Source organism: Crinia signifera, chromosome 2 (assembly GCF_055691185.1).
Source record: "Crinia signifera chromosome 2, ASM5569118v1, whole genome shotgun sequence".
NCBI classification, from domain to species: Eukaryota; Metazoa; Chordata; class Amphibia; order Anura; family Myobatrachidae; genus Crinia; species Crinia signifera.
The window spans coordinates 267,995,854-268,023,178 of record NC_139218.1 but is presented as its reverse complement, the minus strand read 5'-3'; the positions used below and the strand labels follow the sequence as shown (position 1 = coordinate 268,023,178).

Sequence of the window (27,325 nt, the reverse complement as noted above, 5' to 3'; positions counted from 1 at the left end):
GTACCTGTGTTTGCGTGCATATGGGTACATACATCATTTGTTTACAGTATAAGCACAAAAACACTGTTACAGAGCAATCACAATCAAGGTTACTTTATTCCATAGTTTAAGTTGATTGAAAGTAGATTATCTGTATGTTGTGTTCCATTTGCAATGAGCAGTACCAAGGCAATTGCAGCCCCCCTTAAGTCTAAAGGCAGGAGCCGCCACTGATTATTATTTTTATTAGGATAATACTGAAAGGAGAAGTACATACAAATATGCTTTAACACAGGGGCACTCCCAATTTTTTCTGCTTTGACACACACATATGACACACACACACATATGACACACACACACACACACACATATGACACACACACATATGACACACACACACATATGACACACACACACACACACACACACACATATGACACACACACACACACATATGACACACACACATATGACACACACACATATGACACACACACACACACACACACACACATATATGACACACACACACATATGACACACACACATATGACACACACATATGACACACACACATATGACACACACACATATGACACACACACACATATGACACACACACACACACATATGACACACACACACACACATATGACACACACACACACATATGACACACACACACATATGACACACACACACATATGACACACACACACATATGACACACACACACACACACACATATGACACACACACACACACACATATGACACACACACACATATGACACACACACACACACATATGACACACACACACACACACATATGACACACACACACACATGACACACACACATATGACACACACACACACACATATGACACACACACACATATGACACACACATATGACACACACATATGACACACACACATATGACACACACACACACACACACACACACACACACACACACACACACACACACATATGACACACACACATATGACACACACACACACACATATGACACACACACATATGACACACACATGACACACATCTACATATGACCCCATTGTAAAGATATAAGAATAAATTGTAAATTACCCTTCTATTATACCCAAAGCGACCACAGTTTTTTCTACATAGAAAATGCACAAACACTTATTCTGGTTTTATTTAACCATTGTACTTTATTTACCTTATGACTTATCCAATCTCCTCTTTATTTGCTCATACTGCCCTATCCTGTGGAGTCTATGGCTCCCCTGTTTGTCAGACTTAGGGGGGTATTCAATCCTGGCCGCTATTTGCGATGGGTGAAATAGTGGAAATCGCCTATTCAATGTTGTCTTTACCGACAGCATTGAAGAGGCAGATCGACAGAATGGGCCCGACTTTAAAAGCAGTTGGGCCCGTTTTGTCGATTTCGGCCGTGAATTGTTGCGGTCGTGGCCGAATATAGACAATCCATGGCTGTTTCCGCGGACACACCTCCTTTTCGACTATCGCGAAGCAGAACATTGAATCGTGCCTGGCCATCTGCGGTCAAACAAAATGAAAACAGGACAGCGTCACGGCTGTTGGGCCGGATCGACAGCTGTGACCCGGCATTGAATACCCCACTTAATGATACTAAGGCAGAACAATGCTTCAGGGAGAAGGGCAGGAATGGGGGGGGGGGGGGGGGGGGGGGAGTGCGGGGGGCTATGGGCAAGACGGGGGAGCAGTGCAGTGTAGCGGAGAGCATCTCGTGTGCACACGCCCGCTTCCGGCAGATGTCAGTTGGCTATTCTAGCGGGAGTTGCTCCATATGTACAATCATTACTATTAAGCTGTAATCCTACAAATGCGGACTACTTACAAAAAAAACTAACAGAAAAAATAATTTAATGTTGTAGTTATCAAGCTATAAATATTATGGTGGTCTTCTCAGCACAAACCAATGTAAATGGCTGTGTTCACAGTACACACTCTTCTGCTTCACTGCTAAAAATCTAATGGTTCTTTAAGATTATATTGCAATCGTACACAGGTCTGTAGTCCAACACTTGCATAGGCGATCAGCCAATGTTTTACTCTTGGTTGCCTAGTGTTAATTATTGCTAGAATCTGGAATTCTGACTGATTTTGCTTCTAAATGCCTGGTATCCATTTATATTTTGAAAATAGTGTGCAATTAGTGAAATTAAAAACTTGTCATGCATACATACATACAGATGGTTATGCTAACAAAGAATGCAGAACATGCCAAATGGCTGCTTGTGTTATGTTCCGTAGAAGTCATTCATATTTTTTTGTACTCATTTTAGCTAACCATCTAATTATCCCCCACAGCTCATATGATACAGACGAGTCCCCAGCCAGAGTTACACCTGCATCAGTCAGTTATTGACTGTCTTTTGTTTATTATAGAAGAACTATTTGCAGAAGCCTCATTGGCTAAGAGAAGCTCCTAGAACATGTCAGGGTTTATGTTCTGTTTTCTTGTGCATCTCCCTTGTTAAGAGAAGTATAGGTTGTTGGCAGGGTCTATAGAGATTACATCTGCCATCTAATTTTGTACCAAAATTTAGAATAAGCTTCTGGAGGTAAGTTTAGAAAGATAGAAACACAGTATTTAGTAGTGGTGATAATAGATTCAAATTTTAAATCAATAATGTGGCACTGTTGAAGCAGTAATTGCATATTAGAATATACTTTATTGGGCAGGTATATGTGTATACAAGGAATTAGATTTGGATTGTTGTGCAACAGTCGGTTAGGTAACTGTATAACAGTGACAGTACAGATGTACATAACACATACAGGCAGTCGCTAGATGTACCCTGGGAGGGTGATGGACATGTACAGGGGAGAGACAGGGAACATACAGTATATTCATTGAGCAGCACCATCAATGGCGCCACTGGTCATTGCAACTGGGTGCGTACAGTATAAGCAGAGACAGTACAGATATCACGCAGGGACATATATTCGCTGAGCTGCACAGTGCCTAGGCAGCCTTCAGGCAGGTAGGTAACCGATAAGCAGAGACAATACAGTTATAGATTGCTGTGAGAGACATGGAGGTACATATGGTGGAGTGGCACAATTGTTATGCAGCTATAAGTGGCACCATCTTGATCATGCAGCTCGCGGGAAGCAGTAGAAGGGCTCAACAGGCCATCTCCCCTACAGCACTCCACAGGATGGATCCTAATACTGTGGTGGATGGGGGGGGGGGGGGGAGCATGTCAGGGCCCTGACTGGGGGTAGTCCAAGTCAGTCAGTGAGGCTGGGGCCAGGAATTGGGGGTTTATTGGAGTTTGGGCCCTCGCCTTCCTAGGGGCTCCTCTCCTGGTTGTACCCAGAGCAAGTGTGTGTGTGTGTGTGGGGGGGGGGGGGGGGGGGGGGCAGACAGGCTCCCTCGAATCACCAGATCTTGGCCGGGGGCCTCCTGGACAGGGGTCACTCTACTGCCCCTCAATAGAACACACTGGGTGTCCATGTGGCCTGGGATCCTGCTGTACAGGCTGCATCCAGGAGTCTTCCAGGCTGATGGGTATGGGGGGGGGGGGGGGGAATGGAACATCTTTCCACTTGGGGGGCTGCTGCTGTTTTTACACCGCCGGTCTCCAGACTGGATGGCTTCCATGCCGAGGATATCTGCTTCCTCCCCTCTGTCATCTGGGCAGGCTGCACCAGTGTGTCTTCTGGGCCAATGCAAGGGGCCCGCCGCATCTTGCTGCTAATGGCCGCAGCTGTTGTTTCACCGCCTGTCTCCAGACAACGAGGCTACGGCATCGGGGGCTTCAGATTCCCTCCTCCATCCTCACCTCCGTACTCCCTCCTCTGGCAGCTCTCTCCTCCTTCACTTCTCTCTACTAATTTGCAGGTTTGTGTCTATTATGATGTAATCTACTTCCAAATTCAGGACAAAAACATGTTTTTCTGTAGTACATCTGCTATTCTTTTAAAAATGCAAATAAGATACTAATTTCCAATGGAAGTGTGTTTAAAACCACGGGTGCCAGATGGCTGACAGTCAAGATTCCGACAGTCATTACACCGACGTCCGAATCCTGGCTGTTAAAATCCCGACACTCGGGATCAGGACTGCCACCGACTATTCTCCCTTGTGGGCCTGAAGATGCAGGCCCACGAAGATGCAATGCCTGAAGATGTAACGCGCCCTACACAACAACCCCATGGTCTTTTCAAGCAGTCTTCTGAACTGTCATAATGACTAGAAGAGCACATATCACATGCTATTTTAAGAAAAGTGAAGGCTAGGGAGGCCTATACCGTCCGTCCTTCCTTGATTTTTGCCAAGAAAGCATGGTTTTGCCAAAGGTACTTCATAATTGTGTACTACAAGACAACGATCCTTCCACTATTTGCCATTGAAATTTGTATTTGGAATATGTAGATGTAAGTTAAGGGCTGGCTAAAGGACAATAACTTATCGAAGCCGATTCAAATAACCGTTTAAATTCTGTCTCTTTTCCTGGGAGGGTGCAAACAGAAATGTTAAATGTTGCCTCAGGGCTGCTTGTAGCTTGATTTCTGGTCTCTATTTGAATAACTTACCAAGAAAAGAGACTGCACGACACAGGCAGTGCGAGACAGTCTGTTCCATAATCTGTAATTTCATACAAAATGTCTACAGCTGTGGTCCTCAAACTCGATCCTTAAGTACCCCCAATAGTTCATGTTTTCCAGGTCACTTGGCAGGTGCACTCATTATTCACTGACACATTTTAAAAGATCCACAGGTGGAGCTAATTCCTTCACTTGCGATTCTGTGTGGAGACCTGGAAAATGTGAACTGTTGGGGGTCCTTGAGGACAGAGGTTGAGAACCACTGATCTAAAGTGTGCATGTTTTGTTTGCAAACTTTTGTAGAGTGAAAAACAGAAGAAAATGCACCTAGACTTGAATAATCCCAAAGGAGGATGTAACAAAACCTATACCTTGTTTAGTTTTCATATCCCTTTTATAATGCATATAAAGTAATAACAATAGGCATGCAATGAGTTAACTTGCAATTCTGTTGTATATTAATGTGCTCACAGTGATCATCCCAAAGTGCACTCACCCATAAATAAGATATGTTATCATCATTCAACATTACCTATGAATTTTCATGAATTCAGCTGTGTGCTCTCTTGATAAGCAATAAGGAGAATGGTTCATCAAATACTTTTAACAATGCTAAAACTCAACCGGCACAGCCTTAAGTGACGGAAAGAAAGCAAGCTGCAATGTTTCGATTGGCCTGCTTATCCTCCAGGGCCTTGTCGGTGTCACTTATTTTTTTGTTTGCTGCACTTGGTGTAGGTCTTAATTGCTCTATCAACATTTGCAACTGGGCTTCTTTCTGTTTAAATATTTATATTGCCAACGTACTAAGTGAAATATCCCTATGCTCATTTGCATTAAAAGCCAAGTTTTAAGAAGTGAATTGATGCTTCGTTTAGTACTTTTTTGTATTTGCCTATGAACATTTTATGGTGTGTGTGTGTGTGTGTGTATTTGTCTTTTCGCACCATTTCAGATGGTTTTGGTAAAGCTTAGTTTTATAACCATGATTAATATTGTCTACAAAATCAAAAGCCTAAAACTTTGCTGCTTTTTGCACAAAGGGTAGCTGTGTTTACATAATGCTGATTTTAAGCTAAGCACTAGTGTTGTAGATGTACTGTAGAAGGTAATATAGAATTACTGCACAATTTGTAATGAGTATGGAATGACTGCCCGCCGTTCAGTATATAGATATTATAATCTCAGCTGACGATACTCTGACAGGGAGACCAGTGCAAAAAATCCCCTTGCGTGCTCGCTGCATTCACCACAGGTTCTATTCTCCCTCTATGGGTGTTGTGGACCCCCACGAGAGAGAGTAGTTGGTCAGGATCCCAACTGTTTGCCAAGCATCCAGTACCCATTTTTAATTGGGAGGTTTGGAGATGCAGCCCAACCAATTCCAAAATGATTCCCTTGCCCAGATTCAGAGAATCGAAAAAGGGGATCAAAATTACTTATTGGAGCTGCAGTTGTGCCAAACAATTTCTCTTGGCACGTCAGGTCCCATGCAGCTTTGTACGAGTTTGAACGCGAAGCGCTGTGATGAAGTGTCCAATGTATTTTTTCCATGCCATGTTCTTTAGTGCTTGGGATACAGATTTAGTGCCTTATTCTGGTTCACTCTCAGAGGCAAACTCCTTCTCAAATGGACAAAACCATGTGCACTGCAGGTGGGGCAGATATAACATGTGCAGATAGAATTAGATTTGGGTGGGGTTTTTCTTCAACGTGAGATCTATATTGCAGTGTAGAAATACAGCAGTCAGTATTTTCCCTGCACAGAAACAAAATAACTCACCCAAATCTAATTCTCTCTGCAGATGTCACATCTGCCCCCCTGCAGTGCACCTGGTTTAGTCCATTTGAGAAGAAATTTGCCTCTAAGAGTGAACCAGAATAAGGCCCTTAGTACGCGTGCTAAGTTTGCCAATGCTTGTTGCTAGTGCAGTGTCTTGAGCCCTGGTGGCTCACTCGAAGCAGGTTTCTTGAGGCTAGGTGTATGAGGTCACATCTATATTAGTAATTTTATGGCAGATCGTTTACCAAGACCCGAGCATTTAATGAATGTGAACAATATTTGAGGATGGCAAAGTTCAACTTGTGAGATGGCACTGGCCATGTAGGGGTGCTGACATTGAGGTATGTGTAAGGCAATATACTAGACAAAGTTCCCAGAGGGTGCGATGGCAGTATAAGACCACAAATAAAAATATGACAATGTAATAAACTAAATACTGTATATTTGTATTCATGACCCAAAGACAGTCTTTTTTGTATGGTAAATTAAATCATACTGTCAGATCGATAGATTTTAAACCAGTTTATGTTCACTTCTCTTAGTATAAAGAAACCTTTTGAGAGCGCTGGATGTTAAGTAGCTGTCTTTGGATTGTTCAGACAATTCTAACACTCCAATAATGCTTTCCGACAGATGTAAAACTGCTGAATGAAACAAGCTCAGTGATCAGGTTGCAAAGTCTGTGTCAAGTTGTGCTGGCAGATACGGAGAAATTGCAGAGGGTTTGCTGACTGTGCATCCACAGTCTAGATAATGGGCCTCTGCTAACACAGAGGGCAAAGTGCAGTAGCTTATCTTTAGCAGATTATATATGGGTGGATGATGGTATATGCAGTGGTGCAGAGGGGAGGGGAAGCATGTACTTTTTGCGTGGGTCTGATGGAGGGGCCCGTGTGTCCCACTCTCCCCTCACCTATTGCAAGCACCCGGGCAGTGGGACGCAGCCACTGCAGCACAACTTGCTCCCCTAACCGTGCTTAGTGCTGTGTGCTGAGCTGAGAAGAGAGACATCTGCAGTGGCAGCCTGTCACCTCTCTTCCTGTGTTGGTGTGCGATGCTGCCTGCAAACCCACAGTCGCCCGCCAAAACAAAGATTTTTTTTCTCTTTCGGCGCCCCTGGCATTCACAATTGACACTACAACTGACCCCAGCCTCATCTATACACTTGTGGACGCAATGAGGTCTGACATCTCCACTTACCCAAGACGTTGGTTTCCATCTGTTGACGCAATAGTCAGCTTTTGCCACTGATAGCGTAAACCATCATCCACCCACATCTGCTGCCAGGGACAAGCCGCTTCACTTTGCCCTCTGAGTGTCTATACCATGGATGCAGAGTCGGTGGTTTTTATTTATGACAAAAAAGAGGCGGTCTCTGGGTCATTGATACAAATATATTTTGATTACTATATTGCCATATGTTACAGTATTTGATGTTTTTTGTGTTGCTACTTAGCATGCTATAAAGATGTTACTCTTTTAGCGGTGCCACTCATTCTTTGTCTTCAAAATGAATGATCCTGTCCATGAAGAGGCCATGAAAGTGAAAACAATACAAATGACTTAATTGGCACACACCACCTTTTTTAAAATACATTCTCAACTAGTATGTTACCAAAGTTGATGTGGCACCCCTATTTGCATTTTGAACTGCACTGCAGCTTTACTTCTGAAATTAGTCTAGTGCTAAATTGAATAGTAAAGGGGAAAGGGGGCATCCCTGTCAGGTTCCTCTGTGCATTTCAATCACTAAATGTACAATTCACCTTAATTCTCGTTATGGGAGATGTGTATAAATATTTAATGAAATCAATTAAAGTTGTGTTAAATCATTTCTAAAGAAAAGATGGGGCCACAGGACTGTATCGAAAGCCTTAACAGTGTCATAACTTACAGTAGTAAGATATTATGTGTCTTTGTTAGGGAAGATGCCGCTATAGCTGTCCTTATAACCTGTACCGTGTGCCTACCGTGAAGGAGAACCTGTTGGTTAGGTGTGAGGAGATCAGGTATAATGTTTTGCATTCAATCTGCGATTATTTTAGCTACTGTAGGAGCTTAATATCCTTATTGATTAGACTAATGTGCCTGTATGATTCTTCTAATTGATAACATCCGAGATGAAATGGTATGCTCCTCCACAACCTCTAACCCTCTTTCTTTCCCACCTGAACCCTCTTGCACTTTCTCTTCATTTGAGCCAACAAATGAAAAGGAAATATCCGCACTCTTCTTATCCTCTTACTCTACTACCTCTCCTCTCGATCCTATACCTGCGCAAGTCATTAAAAATCTATCTCCTGTGATTATTCCAACCTTAACTAAAATCTGCAATCTCTCTCTTGCTACTGGTACTTTTCCTTCTTTGCTCAAACATGCAGTGATAACTCCTATTCTAAAAAAACAGAATTCTGACCCTAACTCTCTCTCTAACTATCGTCCTATATCTCCGCTCCCATGCCTCTCCAAGCTACTGGAGAGACTTGTCTACTCTCGCCTCACAAACTTTCTTAACTCTAACACCCTATTAGACCCACTTCAGTCAGGCTTTCGCTCTCAACACTCCACTGAGACAGCACTGACTAAAGTGGTGAATGATCTGGTAACGGCTAAGTCTAAAGGCCATTACTCACTACTTATTCTTCTTCATCTTTCTGCCGCATTTGACACCGTCGATCACTCTCTTCTCTTACAAACACTACACTCCCTAGGTCTTAATGATACAGCCCTTTCCTGGTTCACATCTTACCTATCTGATCGCTCTTTCAGTGTTCGCTTCTCTAACTCTACTTCCTCTTCATTACCTCTGTCAGTCGGAGTTCCGCAAGGTTCAGTCTTAGGTCCTCTGCTTTTCTCAATCTATACCTCCTCTCTTGGCAAACTAATCAGCTCTTTAGCATTTCAGTATCACTTGTATGCTGATGATACTCAAATCTATCTATCAACCCCAGAGTTGTCACCAGTGGTTTTGGGTCGAGTCTCTGATTGTCTCTCTGCCATCTCATCTTGGATGTCATGTCGCCAACTCAAACTCAATATTTCCAAAACGGAATTACTTATATTCCCGCCAACTAAGAACAGTTACCATCCTGACATCTCCATCGCTGTTCACAACTTGATAATCTACCCTACCCCACAAGCTCGTTGCTTAGGGGTCATCCTTGACTCTGAACTGTCCTTTCTTCCCCACATTCAATCGGTCTCCAAATCATGTTACATGCATCTAAAAAACATATCCAAAATACGACCCTATCTCACACAAGACACTACCAAATCTCTTATCCATGCACTCATTTTATTCCGCATTGATTATTGCAATAGTCTCCTAACTGGTCTTCCCAAGAACAGACTCTCACCACTGCAATCAATTTTAAATGCTGCTGCTAGGCTGATCTTCCTTGCAAGACACTCATCGTCTGCTGATCCGCTCTGCCAGTCCCTCCATTGGTTGCCTGTATATTACCGTATTCAATATAAAACACTTCTACTTGCATATAAAGCTATTAACCATACTGCACCAGCATATATCTCTGCACTTATCACAAAATATCTCCCATCTCGACCACTACGCTCTACACAAGATCTGCGTCTCTCTTCTGCACGGATCACTAGCTCCCATTCACTATTACAGGACTTTCATCGGGCTGCTCCCATCCTATGGAATGCCCTTCCATGCACATTAAGACTCTCCACCACTCTCCAAACTTTCAAGCGTTCCCTGAAAACTCACCTCTTCAGGCAAGCCTATCATATTTAAGTTCTACATGCATAACCCTCCGTGGCACTTATGTATTATATAGCTTCCCTTCTGGACTTGTAACTTGGTGGGACTGCTATGCTATTACTGGTGCCTGTTCTTGTGTTTCCCCCCTATATCCCTATAGATTGTAAGCTTGCAGCAGGGCCCTCCTACCTCCAAGTCTGTCTGTTGTTACCCAGTTTGTCTTATCACTGTCTACTATTGTAAAGCGCATCAGAATCTGCTGCGCTATATAAAAAACTGAAAATATATAAATAAATAGTTGAGGGTCGTTTTGTGGTTTGGGTATCAGAATCGTGGTTGTATTTGTTAAATATGGAAAAAGGGTATGGTTCTTAAAAATATCATTAAATAGGTCCACAAGTGCTGGGGCTACCTGATGTTGCAAAAGCTTATAATACTCATTGGACAGACCATCAGGGCCAGGGTATTTCCCTAAATTGAAAGATGAAATTACCTTTAGTTGTTCATTAATGTTAATAGGTTCTGTCAGTGTATCACTCTGTGATTGTGACCGTTTTGGGAGGTGTAATTTACAGAATAGATCAGACTGTTTTATTGGGTTTATTAAATGATATTTATACAGAGTTTTTAAATAATTTTTGGGTACTTATGTATTATCTGGACTCCCATGTTAAATGCACCCCATTTTTTCATACCCCTACTATCCAACTACGCATGGAGTTGATTTTATATAGTGTGGCGAGCACAGCGAGCCACCGTGCCCGAAGCGTGGTGAGCGCAGCGAGCCCCGCGAGGGGACATGGTCTCATAAGAAAAACGGGAGTCCAGATATTACATAAGTACCAATTTTCGAATCTAGAAAGAATGTCTTTTTTGGTGATCAGAAAATTACCGGAGAGTGGGTTGCGTATTGCCATAATATAAGATTTTAGGTTTTTTTCATGGCGAGGCTTTGACATAGTGGCCAACAGCTTGGTGGCCTTGTTAACCCACCAAAAAATGTGTATTTTATGTAAATGACATCCTTTTTGGCCTGTTCTAATAGGTGAGTATCTCGCAGTTGTTTGGCTTCCTGATCTCTAGTATGTGAAAATGAATTGGGGTTGTCTATGTAATTACGTAGAGCAGAGTGTAAGGATTTAGATAATGAATTGTATGAAGAATTAGTTGCCTTTAAATTGGCACGATAATCTAAAATGTGGCCCCTTAATACAGCATTCGAAGCACCCCAGAATGTGGCAGGGGTGTCTTAAGGATCAATATTACTTTCTTGATAGTTCATCCAGTCAGTAGAAAATCTTTAAATATATCGGAGTTATAAAGGTAAGCGGAAAAACGCTGCTGCCTAGTTCCTTTGTAGTTATAGGGGCAAGTTAAAGAAATAGAGATTCGGGCGTGATCTGATATTAATATTGAATGTATGTCGGTCTTAATGACTTTGAAAACTAGTTGGTCCGCTAAGTAAAAAAAAAAAATCTATATGCGATCAGTACTGATGTGTGGCCGAATAAAGTGATCAGTTGTGTCAAGTAATCTCCACATGTCAGTGAGCTGTAAAGAAGTTTTGAGGGATTGATAGTGATCTGACACAATCTAATTAGTTTGCTGAGGAGGCTGTCTGTCAATTGACAGGTCATCACCTGAATTAAAATCTCCAGCTAAGATTATAGGGAGATCAGAATTCAGATGAAATCCTGTGGATTAGTATTCGGGACATAAACATTTACCAGAGTATATCTGGTAGCCTGAATCTCTGTCTAATATCCTAAACCTGCCATTTGGATCAGTTATGTGAGACAGAACTGTATAATTCACATCTCTATGGAGTATTATGGCTACCCCTCTGACCCTCCTATTGAAATGAGCGGATACACACTGTCCTATCCAGCAGCCCTCAATGTGACAATCTCCTACATTTTTCCAAGGGGTTACCTGCAGGAAAGTGATATTGTGGTTACATTTCTTCAAATGTGTGACAACAGGTCTACGCTTAACTGTCGAATTTAGTCCCCGAACATTCCATGTCAGCAATTTTTGGGTACTTTTACCCTAAAATTCTTCCTCCAATTTTTCTTTTTTACCAGCCTCATGTTAATGTTAGGTGATCATTTGTAGGAGGAATATGTTCTTTTAAAAAGAAAAATCGGTACTTATGTAATATCTGGGCTCCCGTTTTTCTTATGATACCGCGTCCCCTCGCGGGGCTCGCTGCGCTCACCACGCTTCGGGCACGGTGGCTCGCTGCGCTCGCCACACTATATAAAATCAACTCCATGCGTAGTTGGATAGTGGGGGTATGAAAAAATGGGGTGCATTTAACATGGGAGCCCAGATAATACATAAGTACCGAAAAATCTGTTGTAAATGTCAAGGATCAGCAATGTGCATCGGCCTCTGTGGTCAGCTAAGAACAGAGAGTGGTTTCTATAGAAACCCAAGGAAGCTGATTGTTTCCCTAACCTGCAGTGTAACTACTGTAGATCACTGAAGCAGGCAAGTTATATATTCAGCATATACTATATCTTTAGCTGCAGCTGTGCACATCGCTCTGAATTATGATGGAGCAACATTGCTCATTTTTGTGTGCACTCTTGGCGTTCGATGTAAAAATGTTATTCATTACATGTACAGTAGTACTGTAGAAATTACTGATATTGCCTGTCTGTGGGTACTTTTGGTTTTATATACAAATACTAATTTATGAGCAAGGGCCCATTTAAATCTATTTACTATTTATTTACTGCATCTTTTTTGAGAGAACTCCATTATTTGTCTAGTTCAGTAGCAGAATAAAGAGAACCAAAGTATAGAGGGTATGACTCATACGGTTCAGACAAGGATGAGAGTGGAATTGTGTAGCCCTCTTCCTAGCATAAAACAGCAGCTACAGTAGCAGTGTCACAATCCCCTCTTGCCATAAATCATTTTGCTCTTGTACAGTGATGCATTGATTTTGATGCTTTTAGACTACAGTTGCACTTTTCAATACATATTGGATATAGATTAGTTTAGTCAACTGCTAGAGCCTGCCATCTCTCAACTGAACATTTCTCACCTAAAAATGCATTTTTGTCACAATGTGATGGGACTAAATGACAAAAGGAGATTTCATTGATTTATTTGATTTTGCAACACTTGTATCTTAAGGCCCCCATACATTATGCGATTTGGGCACGATTTTGCCAGATTCTGATGAATCGGGCCGTGAAATCGTCCCAAATCGCATATGGAAACATCCCTTCCGACCCGATGCGCGGCCCCGTGCGCATCTGATCGGAGTCGGGAGGTTGGACGGGCTGCACATAAGATTTGCTAAATGTGCCATCAGCAGGAGCAGGGGGGGTGGCGCAGAGTACCAGGGAGCTGGGTAGGAGAAGACGCTGCAGCGGCAGCGCGAGTGGCTAGAGCAGCAGCAGAGCACTTCCAATGCTTCTGATACCTCTCTCAGCCAATCAATGGCTTCCTATGCGTTTGTATGGGCTTTTTTTTTGGAAGTGCTCTGCTGCTGCTCTAGCCACTGGCGCTGCCACTGCAGCGTCTTCTCCTGCCCGGCTCCCTGGTACTCTGCGCTGCTCCCTGCCCAGCGGATTCTTGCCCAGCTCCCTGCGCCCCCCCCCCGCCTGCTCTCTGGTCGTGGGCATATCTCCGCTGCTGTCCCCCACTCCCATTGTCCCTGCAGCTCCCCGGGAGTTGCATGTGATAAATCGCATGTGATTTATCACATGCAAAACATGGCACATGAAGTGCCATCGCATGTGATCCCTCCCGGGCAGCTGCTGGGACAATCGGGTCCGACTTGTCCTTACGACAAGTTGGACAAATGTATGGGGGCCTTAGTGAGTGACTGTGGTCTGTACTAGAGATGAGTGCCGGGGCCGAAGATTTGGATTCGTCGCCGGGATTTGGCTTTGTCAAAAAGCGGTGAAAGGCTTTGGATTTTTTTTTTCAAAAATGGTCAAAAAACGCCCAAATTGTGGAAATTTTGCATTTTTTTGTCCCTAGAGCAATATTAACCTCAATAACATTAAATTCCAGCCCTTTCCAGACTCTGTTTTCATTCAATTTAGGCCAAGGTCTGCAGCAAGCTGGCTAGTTATTAGCACACAGAACTTCTGACAGTATCAGTATGGTGTATTGGGGTGCAGTACACACAAACAATAAAGAACAGCAAAACTATTTTTTTAATTTTTTTATGCGCAGCTTGTATAACGCTGCGCGGAGGCCGAACAATCACACATGAAACTTCTGACAGTATACTATGGGTGCAGTACACACAAAGAATGAATAAAGAAGAGAAAAATTGATTTGGATTTTTTTACTTTAATTCTTTTTAATGCACAGCTTGTATAACGCTGCGGGGACGCATATACTATTGGGGTGCAGTATACAGCAAAAAAAGAAATAACGAGAATCCAATGCCAGATTAGGGGGGCCAGGAGAAGGGTATGTATAATTACCTGCCCTGTTGGTATTCCTTTCTTTGGCGTACTGGCGTCTGCATTCTAACCACTGGTATATGTATGCCCTTTAAATAATGTAGAGTCGAAACTGTTAATATATAGAAGTCTATTACAATGTACTCTTTGGGACAAGGGAGGATGTAGTATGAAACTTAAGCTTCAGGGTCCCTAAACCTGAAGCAAAATTAGAGTTTTTTTTTATAGTGTCTTCTTACAGTAAGGTTATTTTAGTGATTAGAATAATAAGAAATCTTAAAATGCAATGCGCAGGAGTTTTTACAGCTTATTTGTGAACATTACCTACAGTAATTGAGGTGTTACCTACTATTACTACTGCGTTTAAGCTGTACTTGACATTGCCTACCAGGAGCTTTGGAGCAGAAATAATGTCTCAAAGCATTCCTTTTATAAAGAACAAACTTGGTCTACCATGACTGAAGAGCGCTTAAATTCTTTATGAATATTGTCTCTAGAAAATTGCATTGCAAGGAAACGATCATATGTCAAAACAGTACGTGTGTAGTATGTGTCAAAAAAGAAAAAAAATGAATGCTCCTTTCACATTGCTATGCTAGGTCACTTTTTTTTTTACAGGGTTCCATCCTGGGTACAACCTGGCTAAGAACTCACTGCCAGCCCTGACATATTGCTAAGTTGGCAATGTCATCAGGGAAGAGTCCCATGCTGATGCTTGGATATTGTCGTCTCCAAGCACTGGCTCTTTTAGTGTGCACAGTCGCATCAACCATGTATCATCTGTTCACGCTGCAACATGACCATGTTCAACCCTGTTCACTACCGGAGCTAAAATGCTTTGTTGCTGGACTTATTTTTACTAGATGCTTTAACACCGCAAAATATACCAAGTTGCTGCGCATCTCACGTGCAAGAACACATGATATATATGGCAATATGAAAGGGGTATATATTAGCTGTGGTCTTTGTTATGATTTATTTCATTATTCAGTGATTCATCATGTACAGTATATAAATAACTTTTCCCTTATTTTCACCCCTCCCATAACTTGAGAAACTGTATGTCATAGTCTAGAAAATTTTGGTTCCCACAAGTGTTAATCTGAGATGCATTGGGTTTATTTAAAAAAAACAATTTGTGGGGTTTTGCCTTTGAACAATTCTACTGAAGAAGATATTGTAAGAACGGTTACCTAGACCTCATTGCTGGTGGTTAGGGGCTCATTGTTTGGTATGATTATACAAATATAATTTAGTACAAAAAGTTAATAATACAAATGATAAAAATAATAATAAAAAATCCTAAAAAAAAAAAAAAAAAAGGTACTTGTTTCCTAGCACGGCCACAATCGTATGGATCGTGTACCTTTAAGTTAAGGTACACGATCCATACGATGGACCCGATTTCCTTTGAAATCAGGTCCATTTGGCCGGCTAGGACAAAATATCGGGGGCATTGCGTCGGTCGGGACCGTTAACAATGGTCCCGACGCGACCGACGCGATGCCCGCGATTTCCCCATAGGCTTCAATGTTAAAAAATATTTTAACATTGAAATTGTGTCGGGAAAGGTAAAATATCGGGGGCATCGCGTCGGTCGGGACCATTAACATAGGTCCCGACGCGATGCCCCCGATTTTTACATAGGCTTCAATGTTAAAAGATTTTTTAACATTGAAATCCTGAAAAAATGTGAAAAATTTGAAATGGGCCAATATGACCCATTTCACATTTTAGATGTCCCCGTCGTCACCCCACGATAGACGGCAACCCGAAGCGTGGCGAGCGCAGCGAGCCCGCGAGGGGCGGCGGTGCGCGTCCTCCGACCTTTTCATTCCCCTACTATCCACATCGGCGTGGAGTTGAGAATAGAATAGTGTGGCGAGCGCAGCGAGCCACCGAGCCCGAAGCGTGGCGAGCGCACGTGGATACCTTCACAGTTATACGCGTCCCCTCGCGGGCTTCACAGGTGTCCGTGGCGACGCGGACACCTGTGAAGTCCACGAAGGGACGCGTTTACCTGTGAAGGTATCCGCGTCCCCTCGCGGGGCGCGCTGCGCTCGCCACCCTTCGGGCTCGGTGGCTCGCTGCGCTCGCCACACTATTCTATTCTCAACTCCACGCCGACGTGGATAGTAGGGGAATGAAAAGGTCGGAGGACGCGCACCGCCGCCCCTCGCGGGCTCGCTGCGCTCGCCACGCTTCGGGTTGACGTCTATCGTGGGGTGGGGTGTACGCCGTGACATTTGGGGGGGTTGGGAATATTTTACATTGAATCCAATGTAAAATCGGGTCCCAGGGACCCGATTTACATTTCATTAAAAAAAAAAAATTGGGTCCAAAATCGGTCGGTCGCGTCGATCGCATCGCATGCGACCAAATCGCATGCGATGCGATCGACCCGATTTTTCCGACACGACCACCCCGATGTAAATCGGTGTGGCCGTGCTAGGAAACAAGTACCAAAAAAAATTATCTAAGGGCATTGGTATGTGATAATGAATTTCTTCCATGGCCATCACCGATGGTCACGTGTTGAATTAACACACTGTCATGATGTACTGAAACCTCATCACAAACTGTTATATGGCTAAATGTAATAGTCTGTGGTTTTCAGCAAGTGCCAATGTATCATAGCGATTTAAAGCAGCATTTATTATTGTAGTGGTAAAGCCAATATAGCTCACATATGGCTGCTTTTTTTATTTTATTTTTTTATGCTAACATTTGTCTAGTCAGAGCTCCTGGGTATTCTTCATCTTTCATCTCCGCTCTTATCCTGTCTGTAAGTAGCAGTGGTACCCAACTGCGTTGCATGACATAGTTGGGACAATCACTTATTGTCAGGGCTATTTTTCAGTAGGCTCCAGCAGGAACTGAGGCCCTTATTCTAGTTCACTCTTTCTGACAAAATATTTCTTAGATGGACAAAACCATGTGCACTTCAGGTGAGGCAGGTGTAAAACCCCACCCAAATCTAATTATCTCTGCACAAGTAACACCTGCCTCACCTGCAGTGCACATGGTTTTGTCCATCTAAGAAATATTTTGTCAGAAAGAGTGAACTAGAATAAGGGCCTCCGTTCCTGCTGGAGCCTACTGAAAAATAGCCCTGCTTATTGTATATCTGTGGACCCATCCCATGAAGGAACGAGGCCCATCCCAGTCTACCCCTTTTTCAGTCTTTCCTCCCCTCCATAATCTTTCACTCATCCCCACTTTGTCTTCTATATCTGCATTCTCCACACCCTGCCTCCATTGCTCTAGTTATACTTCCCCTTTCTTTGTATCTAGTTACAGTATACTACTTTCTTTGTCATTCCTTGCTGGCAGTTGTAGCCACAGAATGGGGGTTCCCACTATGCATGTAGGAAACATGACAGATGGCAAATTATATAGAGCTATAACTGCATGTCAGCATGGACACGTGCTTCTCTGGTCAGGGAATAAGTAAACCGATGAGGCTGTTAGTGTCAGAGTTTATCGCTACCTGGATGTCCCCCATCTTAACACTAAGCTTTAAGAAATAACCCACTTTCTCGTATTATGTAGAGTGTTAAAAGATGTTTACAATAAGCGCAAATATATGGTTTGCCCATAGAGTTTACCAGAGAAATACTGTTTAGAAACAGTGTGTTGGTGTCCATTTCAACATTCGGGACAAAAAACGTGAAAAACCCATGGTGACCATTTGACTGATCTATTCAGATCCCTTGACCAGACCAGCTGTTGTGAAACTACATATCCCAGCATGCCTTGCCATAGTTTTAGCATTCCCTAATAGCAAAACTGTAGCAAGGCATGATGAGGACTTGTAGTTGGAGGGCCACAGTTTGGACATGCCTGACTTAGAAAAAGGGGCGTGTGTCTGCCACTTAAGAGATACAGACAGATTTTTTTTCTTAAATATTTCCAACAACTGATCAACAAATCTATTTTCTTATTATTGAATTTATATTTAAATGTATGATCAGAATTATTTGAATTATACAATGTATTTAGAAAGGTCCAAGTATAGAATAACTCATAAGATTATAAAAAAAAAAAGTTCCCTTTCCTCTGAAGTTCTAATCATTATAGTATAAAGATCCGTTTATTACACAGCCTCAGATTTGTCAGAAGTAGGAAGAAATAAATCTCTTACATTATTTTATTATAAAAACAAGATGTTATTCAGTTATTAGATGCACTTACAGTTTTACGATAAAAACAAGCATCCTAAAAGCTTTTCATAGGTTGTTCTCAAGAGTTAAGCAAGTTTTCTACGGTCACAGAATGAATGTACAGTACATAGATTATATGATTCTTGGGAAACCTCTGTGGAAGCAGATGGAAATGCATCTTTCTGTGCTAATAGGAGATCCAAGTACCCTATAATATTTCATTGACCCATTTTGACTAAATGCATTTTTCACTTTTTACTCGACTGAAACATGGAAACGTAACTAAAATAAAACCTGTAGAGGATATGCTGTGTATGAATGTACTCAATATAAATCGAAGCTGAAGTAAAAATCACCATACTATTGCGAAAGATTGATACTAAATTCGGTTCAGTGCTAATAAATCTTCCTCCACAGTTGAATTCTGAGCCACAAAATCGCTATAAAGGAAAGTCCTAAAAGCCACTTTATGATTGAATCACAGGTGTAAAAATGATGGTTAAAGGATGAGGTGCTGCATGGTCTTTCCAGATAATATAACACTGTCCTGGATACACACATCAAAAGCAGCATAAAGCATGTCTCAGGTGACTCTCCTTTGTGGGAATGAGACAATACAGCAGGGTTGCCGACTCTCCCGGAATGTCTGTGAGACTCCCGGAATCCTGGGACATCTCACGGACTCCCGGAAGAGCACCCCTTTCTCCCGCAGTTTCCGCATGTGTACTCACTAGTGGATGCGATGACTGAGGCAGAGGCAGGAAGAAGCAGATAGCAAGCGGGGACTGACATTCCCCTGCCGTGCACAGGGTGAGATCCTCAGCTGTCACTGGAGACCAGTTAGCGCTGCCCAGTGACTCTGGCTCATCTGGAGGCTGCGGGGCTGGGCTGGAGGCTGCTTTCTGTCTAGTGTGGGCTGCTGGGCGGTGGCTGCTCCATGCTGGCTGGATGGTACATGACGCACAGCAGAGCTACTGTATGCACAGGGCCGGCACCACCACTAGGCAGCTCTAGGCATTTGCCTAGGGTGCCGGCACCTGGAGGGCGGCAGTTCGCCCCTCACCCCCAGCATATAGCTGTCGGCGTCCCTGCAGTGCTGGAGCACGCAGGGGTGTCCGTGCCGCAAGGGTACCTGCGGCGCTGTCACTGTATAAAGCTGCTGGCGGCAGCGGGGTCCCTGCAGTGAATAGAGAATAACTAGCGATATGCGCGCAACGGCGCGGGAAGCACTTCTGGGTTTGAAACCACTTGCCGCACGCTGATTGGCTGAGATTCAGCTAACAGCGTGCGCCAAGTGTTTTCAAAATCAGAAGCGCTTCCCGCGCCGTCGCACGCATAGCGCTAGTTATTCTCTATTCACTGCAGGGACCCCGCTGCCGCCAGCAGCTTTATACAGTGACAGCGCCGCAGGTACCCCCGCGGCACAGACACCCCTGTGCACTCCAGCACTGCAGGGACGCCGACAGCGTCCACCACAGGTACCCCCCCCCGGGCACCGGGGCGCCCCCACCCCGACTCGCCTGGGGCGCTCCTGTGCCTTGCACCGGCCCTGTGTATGCATATGTAATGCGACCAACAGTAGTGTCCCATGCATTTTCCAGGTGGGTTGTGGGTTGCTCTATGCCTACTGTATGGTAAAGTATGTAAATTATATATTATGTCATGTTCTGTATGTACCAAACATGTAGCCAGCCAGTTCCCCCATAAAACATCAGATATTTATCAGGTAAATGTGGGAGGTTTGCCAGAAGGGGGATTTGATTTTTCAGGAGCCTCCCAGGCATTTTGGTAGAGTAGACAAGTATGCCTGTAAGTACCTCAAGCCACCCCAAGGACATACCTCCCAACTGTCCCGCTTATCGTGGGAACATCCCGATATTTTGGGACATTCCCACTTTCCACCCGCCGCCGGCAGTGTCCCGCGGGGGGGGGGGGCAGTTGGGAGTCCCCCCCCCTGTGGTCCGTGAATAGATGCTGTGCGCATGCGCACAGCGTCTATTCTTGCAGGCAGAGGGGCTGGGGGCATGCCCTCACCGTGGCGGGGAAATGGGGGCGTGGCCTCATGGTTACGGCGTGAGTATATGCCACGCCCCTTTCTGACAGGCCACACCCCCAAAATTCGCACACCGTCCCACCGCCGCCTTCCCAGATGTTGGGAGGTATGCAAGGAGCCTGAGCACAAAATTTGGGAACCACTGTCCTAAGGGTAAGAGAGTTTTGAAATGTGAAAGGAGTGCAGATATTTATACAGGTTGAGTATCCCTTATCTGAAATGCTCGGGACTACGAGCATTTTGGATAAGGGGGTTGTTCATATATTTTTTTCATACTTTCCTGGTCCCCTGGCGACGCAGGACCCGGCCGCTTCTGAGGAAGCCGCTGAGACCAGAGGCGGGGAAACGCGTTAAGGAACTTTTTCACCGGTACCGGTACCCTCTACTGCTACAACCAAAGCCTTCTGAGTGACTGCCTCAAAAATCCCGGGAGTGTGGACGTGTCCGCCTGGCTGCACTGCACTTGCAGGGAATCTGCAGCTGAAAAAAACCCGGAACCTGGCAAGTTACTAAGCTTATTAATATTACTAACTGGCTATTATATGCAAAAATCCATTCACCCACAGGAGCTGTGAGAGCCACCCAGTGTGAATTGGACTAACTGGCAAAAATATATGCTAACACTATACCCACTAACCTTACTAAACTGGTTACTGCATGCAAACTATCCCTTAAACAAATGGGAGCTGTGAGAGAATCACCTATTGTTTAAATTGGACTATTTTTGCCATTTACAAGCTAACATCAAAACTGCCAGCATCTTTACAAGTTGGGCTAATTAAAAAAATTTTTTTTTTAGCACCTATAAAGAAATTATTCTCTAATTTCTTTTTAGTAATTGTTGTTTTTTAAATTGTACATTGTACACCACCGGCCGGTGATTACCTGTTATATTTCAAATGATATAAATTATTTTTAAATAAATTTTGATATATTTGTAAAATCTGAGTCAGCGCTATCACTAATCTCTTCTTTCACTTTGTCCTTTCTACAAGGGGAGGAGTATTCCCTTGATAGTGACAGCAGCAGACTCAAATTTACTATAGTATATGTATTGCGGATTTGCGCTCTGACAAACTGTCTTGTTTTCTAGTAAAAATAAAGCAGCCAGTATTTACCCGGCACAGAAACAAAATATCTCACCCAAATCTAATTCTCTCTGCACGGTTTACATTTTACATCTGCCCCACTGCAGTGCACATGGTTTTATCCATCTAAGAAGGATTTTGTCAGAAAGAGTGAACTAGAATAAGGCCCTTAGGGAGCATTAGTTCCTTGGCTTCTGGTTCTTGTTAGGGCAACAGTGAATAGGTCGAACGCTATTGGTTGACAATTGTTTAAGATTTTTCATTCAGATAGCTTGTTTATACTTTACGATCTATGAGGAATACAATTAGGAACTGTAAGTAGCCTGAAGCATGGAGAGTGTAGACCATTTCATGTGTGGAGAATTTTGTTCATGCTGACTTAGTGCATTCCAACCTTATTTCACATTTCACCTCTGTGTCGATCTTACCAATAGTGGTCAACTTAATGACTGTAGACCTAGTTACTGTTGAACCTAATGATCCACAACCCTTGGTTGCAGTACTGGCTCCTACACATATATAGGAGCACTTAATGTTCCAGTGCAGTACCTGGCTGAATTAATTCAGGAGGTGCTTGCACTTTGGCCTCACCCCTCAGAGGCCTTCATCCCCATGGTGAGGTCACTGTGTGTAATATATATAATAAATAAATAATATATATAATCTCCTGGCAATAGCATCCACTAGAAGGGGGCATGTGCACAAGATGCTCGTGCGCCCCATTCCAACGGAGCCTTCCACCGCCCGCTGCAGCTCCCCCTGATCCCTGCCTGTCTCCCTGAAGCAGAGATGGGCAGGGAAAGAGCTACTCACTGCCGCATAATACCGTATTCAACCCATATTACCTTCCTGGGGTTAGGGTTAGGGAGTAAGAAAATGTGAGAGGGGAATTGGAGGGAAAGGAAAAGGGGAGGATAGATGGAATAGGAGGAGACAAGACAAAGTGAGAGGAAAGAAGGAGGGAGGAGGGTGGTCATTGTAGAGAGAGAAGGGGCATTGTAGAGAGAGGAGGACAGTGGAGAGAGAAAGGGGGTAATTGGAGGGGGTGAGAGGGAGAGATAGGAAAGGAGATGTGGTTGAGAGAGGGTGTACTATGGTCCTGTTCCTTAGGTCAACCAAGATACAGTTATTAACTGTTAAAAGCAGCTCTGCCTCTGGCTGCAGTATGCTGGTATTTATTGCCTTCCTGCCACAATGACCAAATCCCATAGGATTGGACAGGATGTTCAGGAGCATGATCATTCCGGAGCGTGTCATGAGCCCACTAGCTGCTAGATCATGCATGCAGCAGAACGGTAACTTCTGTAATTACATCACCTCGATCAGGAGGGGGGGGGGGGGGGCAGAAATGCATCTTCCCTTCTGTCTGTCTGTCTGGCATGCCATGTAGCTTGCTACACTACCAAATCTGCTGCTGATGTGATCGTGAAGAGCACCGGATATATAATACCTAGACACACCATACAGTATTTGTGAAAGCAGGGCCTATTTTTAATCAAACTGCAACATAATTTAATTTAAATATTGTGTGGTATCTGATGCAACAGGTCATCCCCAATGGTCAACATGCAAAATATTACTGGGTCAAAAGTTCAACAGGTAAAAGATAGGGGGGGGGGGGGCAGAAATGCATCTTCCCTTCTGTCTGTCTGTCTGGCATGCCATGTAGCTTGCTACACTACCAAATCTGCTGCTGATGTGATCGTGAAGAGCACCGGATATATAATACCTAGACACACCATACAGTATTTGTGAAAGCAGGGCCTATTTTTAATCAAACTGCAACATAATTTAATTTAAATATTGTGTGGTATCTGATGCAACAGGTCATCCCCAATGGTCAACATGCAAAATATTACTGGGTCAAAAGTTCAACAGGTAAAAGATAGGGGGGGGGGGGGCAGAAATGCATCTTCCCTTCTGTCTGTCTGTCTGGCATGCCATGTAGCTTGCTACACTACCAAATCTGCTGCTGATGTGATCGTGAAGAGCACCGGATATATAATACCTAGACACACCATACAGTATTTGTAAAAGCAGGGCCTATTTTTAATCAAACTGCAACATAATTTAATTTAAATATTGTGTGGTATCTGATGCAACAGGTCATCCCCAATGGTCAACATGCAAAATATTACTGGGTCAAAAGTTCAACAGGTAAAAGATAGGTGGGGGGGGGGGGGCAGAAATGCATCTTCCCTTCTGTCTGTCTGTCTGGCATGCCATGTAGCTTGCTACACTACCAAATCTGCTGCTGATGTGATCGTGAAGAGCACCGGATATATAATACCTAGACACACCATACAGTATTTGTGAAAGCAGGGCCTATTTTTAATCAAACTGCAACATAATTTAATTTAAATATTGTGTGGTATCTGATGCAACAGGTCATCCCCAATGGTCAACATGCAAAATATTACTGGGTCAAAAGTTCAACAGGTAAAAGATAGGTGGGGGGGGGGGGGGGGGGCAGAAATGCATCTTCCCTTCTGTCTGTCTGTCTGGCATGCCATGTAGCTTGCTACACTACCAAATCTGCTGCTGATGTGATCGTGAAGAGCACCGGATATATAATACCTAGACACACCATACAGTATTTGTGAAAGCAGGGCCTATTTTTAATCAAACTGCAACATAATTTAATTTAAATATTGTGTGGTATCTGATGCAACAGGTCAGCCCCAATGGTCAACATGCAAAATATTACTGGGTCAAAAGTTCAACAGGTAAAAGATAGACAGCACTTAAGGTCGACATAGTAATCGTTAACACACAATGTCAGCGCAAGTTTTTAGAACTGTATAGAATACTGTATACAGTAAATACTGTATATTGTAAACTGATTATCACTTCTACTTTTTTTTTTACAGGTTGGGATTCCCTATGATGATCGTTTCCACCACTATTGGAATGAGTTATCTACTGGTAGTACATGTTGTATTAAGGTGGAATACATAAAACCGCAGCAAAGAAGATTTATATATATATTTTTTTAGCTTTACAGCTACATCAATAAAAATCCACAGAGTGACAAAGTACCGATTCAGAAGATGATGATGATAGAGATGACATTGTGCTGCATTAGTCAATAGATAAATCTAGGTAAACAATAGATGTATATTTTACCCATTTTTAATTTTGATGAGTAATATGAATGTGGTATTTAGTAATTGAATGAATAATTGATCGCTCTTGACTGTTTACTCATCAAATATTATTAACATTTTTTATAAATAGAGCAAAAAATATAGTACTCTAAAAATCAACCAACTAAGGATGGGGCCGGCTTCTTTCATTGGGCAAAGGTTATAATTATAACCTGTTCTGCCCCTTCCCTAATTCAACAACATCTTATTCTGTTTTACAGTATTTAATGGTTACATATCTATTGACTGTCATTTGCAATGTCTTAAGTACTTAATTATTTCCAGATACAATAGTGTTCCTTTCTATTTGATAAGGTATGTTTACACCGTGGTCTTTTCTATGCATTAAAAATCAGTTTGGACTGTACCAGATTACCTGAAATACTGTTCAAATGTAAAAAAAATATGCAAAAATAAAAAAAAAAATCTGTATCTTGGAAAAAAAAAATAAACCTTAACTTTCTCCTAAAACAGGATTGTCAGGATGTTTTATTGATATAAAATTGAATGTTGGCGGTGTATGGCTAGGCTGCCAAAACAAGGTCTGGCTAAATATCCTTATCCTTTTTTACCTAAATCCCGCTTTTTAATCCTCATGTCCCACATCTTCTACACCTCTGTGACTAGGTACAGCTGAGGTATCCACCCTAGACTCCCGCTTCTTTCAGCCGTACACAGTGGCGTAGCTAGTGTGTGGAAGACCCCGCGGTGGCTTGGGGGAGCAGTGCCAGTGGGGTCTTTGGTGGGCGCCACTGGCTGAGCTGACACAAAGTCAGTGACAGTAGTCTGAAATCAATCCCCTTTGTCAGCTTCCCCCTTCCCTGAGAAGCTCCACCCACCCGTCAGTCTCCCCTGGAGGCCGAACCTCTGGGCTGACCCGGCAGAGTGAGCACTGCAGGAGAGGAAGTCCTTCTGTGTCTTCTCACGGCGGCAGCAAAAGAACGCCGTAGCGCCAAGTTTCTCATTGAAAATCTGCAGTGGGGACCAGTGGAGGGTGCAGTGTGCCTGCCACTGCTGTGTCCTGTGGAGGTAAGAAGGTAAACAGGAATTTGCTGGATGCTCCTAATTCTTTGGGGGAGGACCGGGGTGCGAGGTGCCGGGGTCTGCACGCTGGGGTGTGGGGACCCACTCATTTAAAATATTGAATCTACTTTGGTGTCTGCATATGCATACTGTATATCGCTCCGGGACTTCCAACATGCATAGATATCTCTATGCATGTTGAAAGTCCTGAATAACACCTGGTCACAAAAAAGCCGGTATTACTGTATATAGATAGGTGTACATACATCTCTCCTTTGGAAGGCATCGGACCTTCTGCTGCTAGTTGTGAGCCGCTTGAATATCCTGGAGTGCCAACTTATGAAAAGGTGTACAGTAGGAGCAAGTTTCATCTTTGCACCTTTGGCAATGGCTAGCCATGGCTATTCTATTGTTCTCAGCTGCAATACAGTACGTATTACAGCTGAGAACAATAGAATAGCCATGACTAGCCATGGCTAGCCATGGTCAAAGGAGCAAAGATGAAACTTGGTCCTACTCAGTGTTCCCTCTAAGCTGTGTACTGTACATACATCTCTCCTTTGGAAGGCACTGGACCTACTGCTGCTATTTGTGAGCCGCTTGAATATCCTGGAGTGCCACCTTATGAAAAATGTATATATATAAATATATATATCAAGACAATGTGACCTCTGTTCTGCGCTAATCCTCTTAATAAGATGCACCTCCGATAAGGTTTTCCTGTTCGTGAAAACCCGAAAGCAAAAGATAGAACAATGGGGGTTATCTGAGTGCGCTCTATATAGTATCACCCAGCCAATACCTATAATTATTGTTTTCACAAGATACAATGATCACACTTTTAATAGAAGTTTTACTTGTCAGATCTTTCAAATCAATAATCCTTTATTAAAAACGATACTTGTGTAGTTTCACGGCGCCAGTATGGCACCGTGCGTCTGAGTCCCCTTGCGGGGCTCGCTTCGCTCGCCTACGCTGCGGGCTTGGTGGCTCGCTACGCTCGCCACGCTATTTAAAATCAACTCCATGCCAACATGGATAGTGGAGGTATGAACTATCCATATTGGCATGGAGTTAAGTTACTTTTTTTTAACATAGTTTGTGGCGAGCGTAGAACCCGGATGGCGCCGTGAAACTACACAAGTACCTTAAAAACAACACAGCGCGTTTCATCAAAACAACTTCATAAGGGTCGTAACACAACAAGAAAAGACCTCACAACAAGGTCTATACAGCGATGCACTTTCTTAATGTGTTAAAAAAAAATCAATAATCTATTCGTAGATGGTCATGGTGTCAAATACACCTTTAAACCAGGGTCTTGAAGAGAAAAA

At 43.3% G+C, this 27,325-nt stretch overlaps 1 protein-coding gene across 2 annotated transcripts in view; it reads left to right on the top strand.

The window, feature by feature from the left end:
• The window catches only part of OCA2 (OCA2 melanosomal transmembrane protein), a 205,231-nt gene extending 179,804 nt beyond the window's left edge, over positions 1-25,427 (top strand). For both annotated transcript variants that reach the window (XM_083168584.1, XM_083168582.1), the window contains exon 24: positions 24,693-25,427. In XM_083168584.1, coding sequence (XP_083024710.1) covers positions 24,693-24,780 — 88 coding nt within the window. In that variant the 3' untranslated portion in view covers positions 24,781-25,427. The remainder of the gene's footprint in view (positions 1-24,692) is intronic.
• The last annotated feature ends 1,898 nt before the right edge of the window (positions 25,428-27,325 follow it).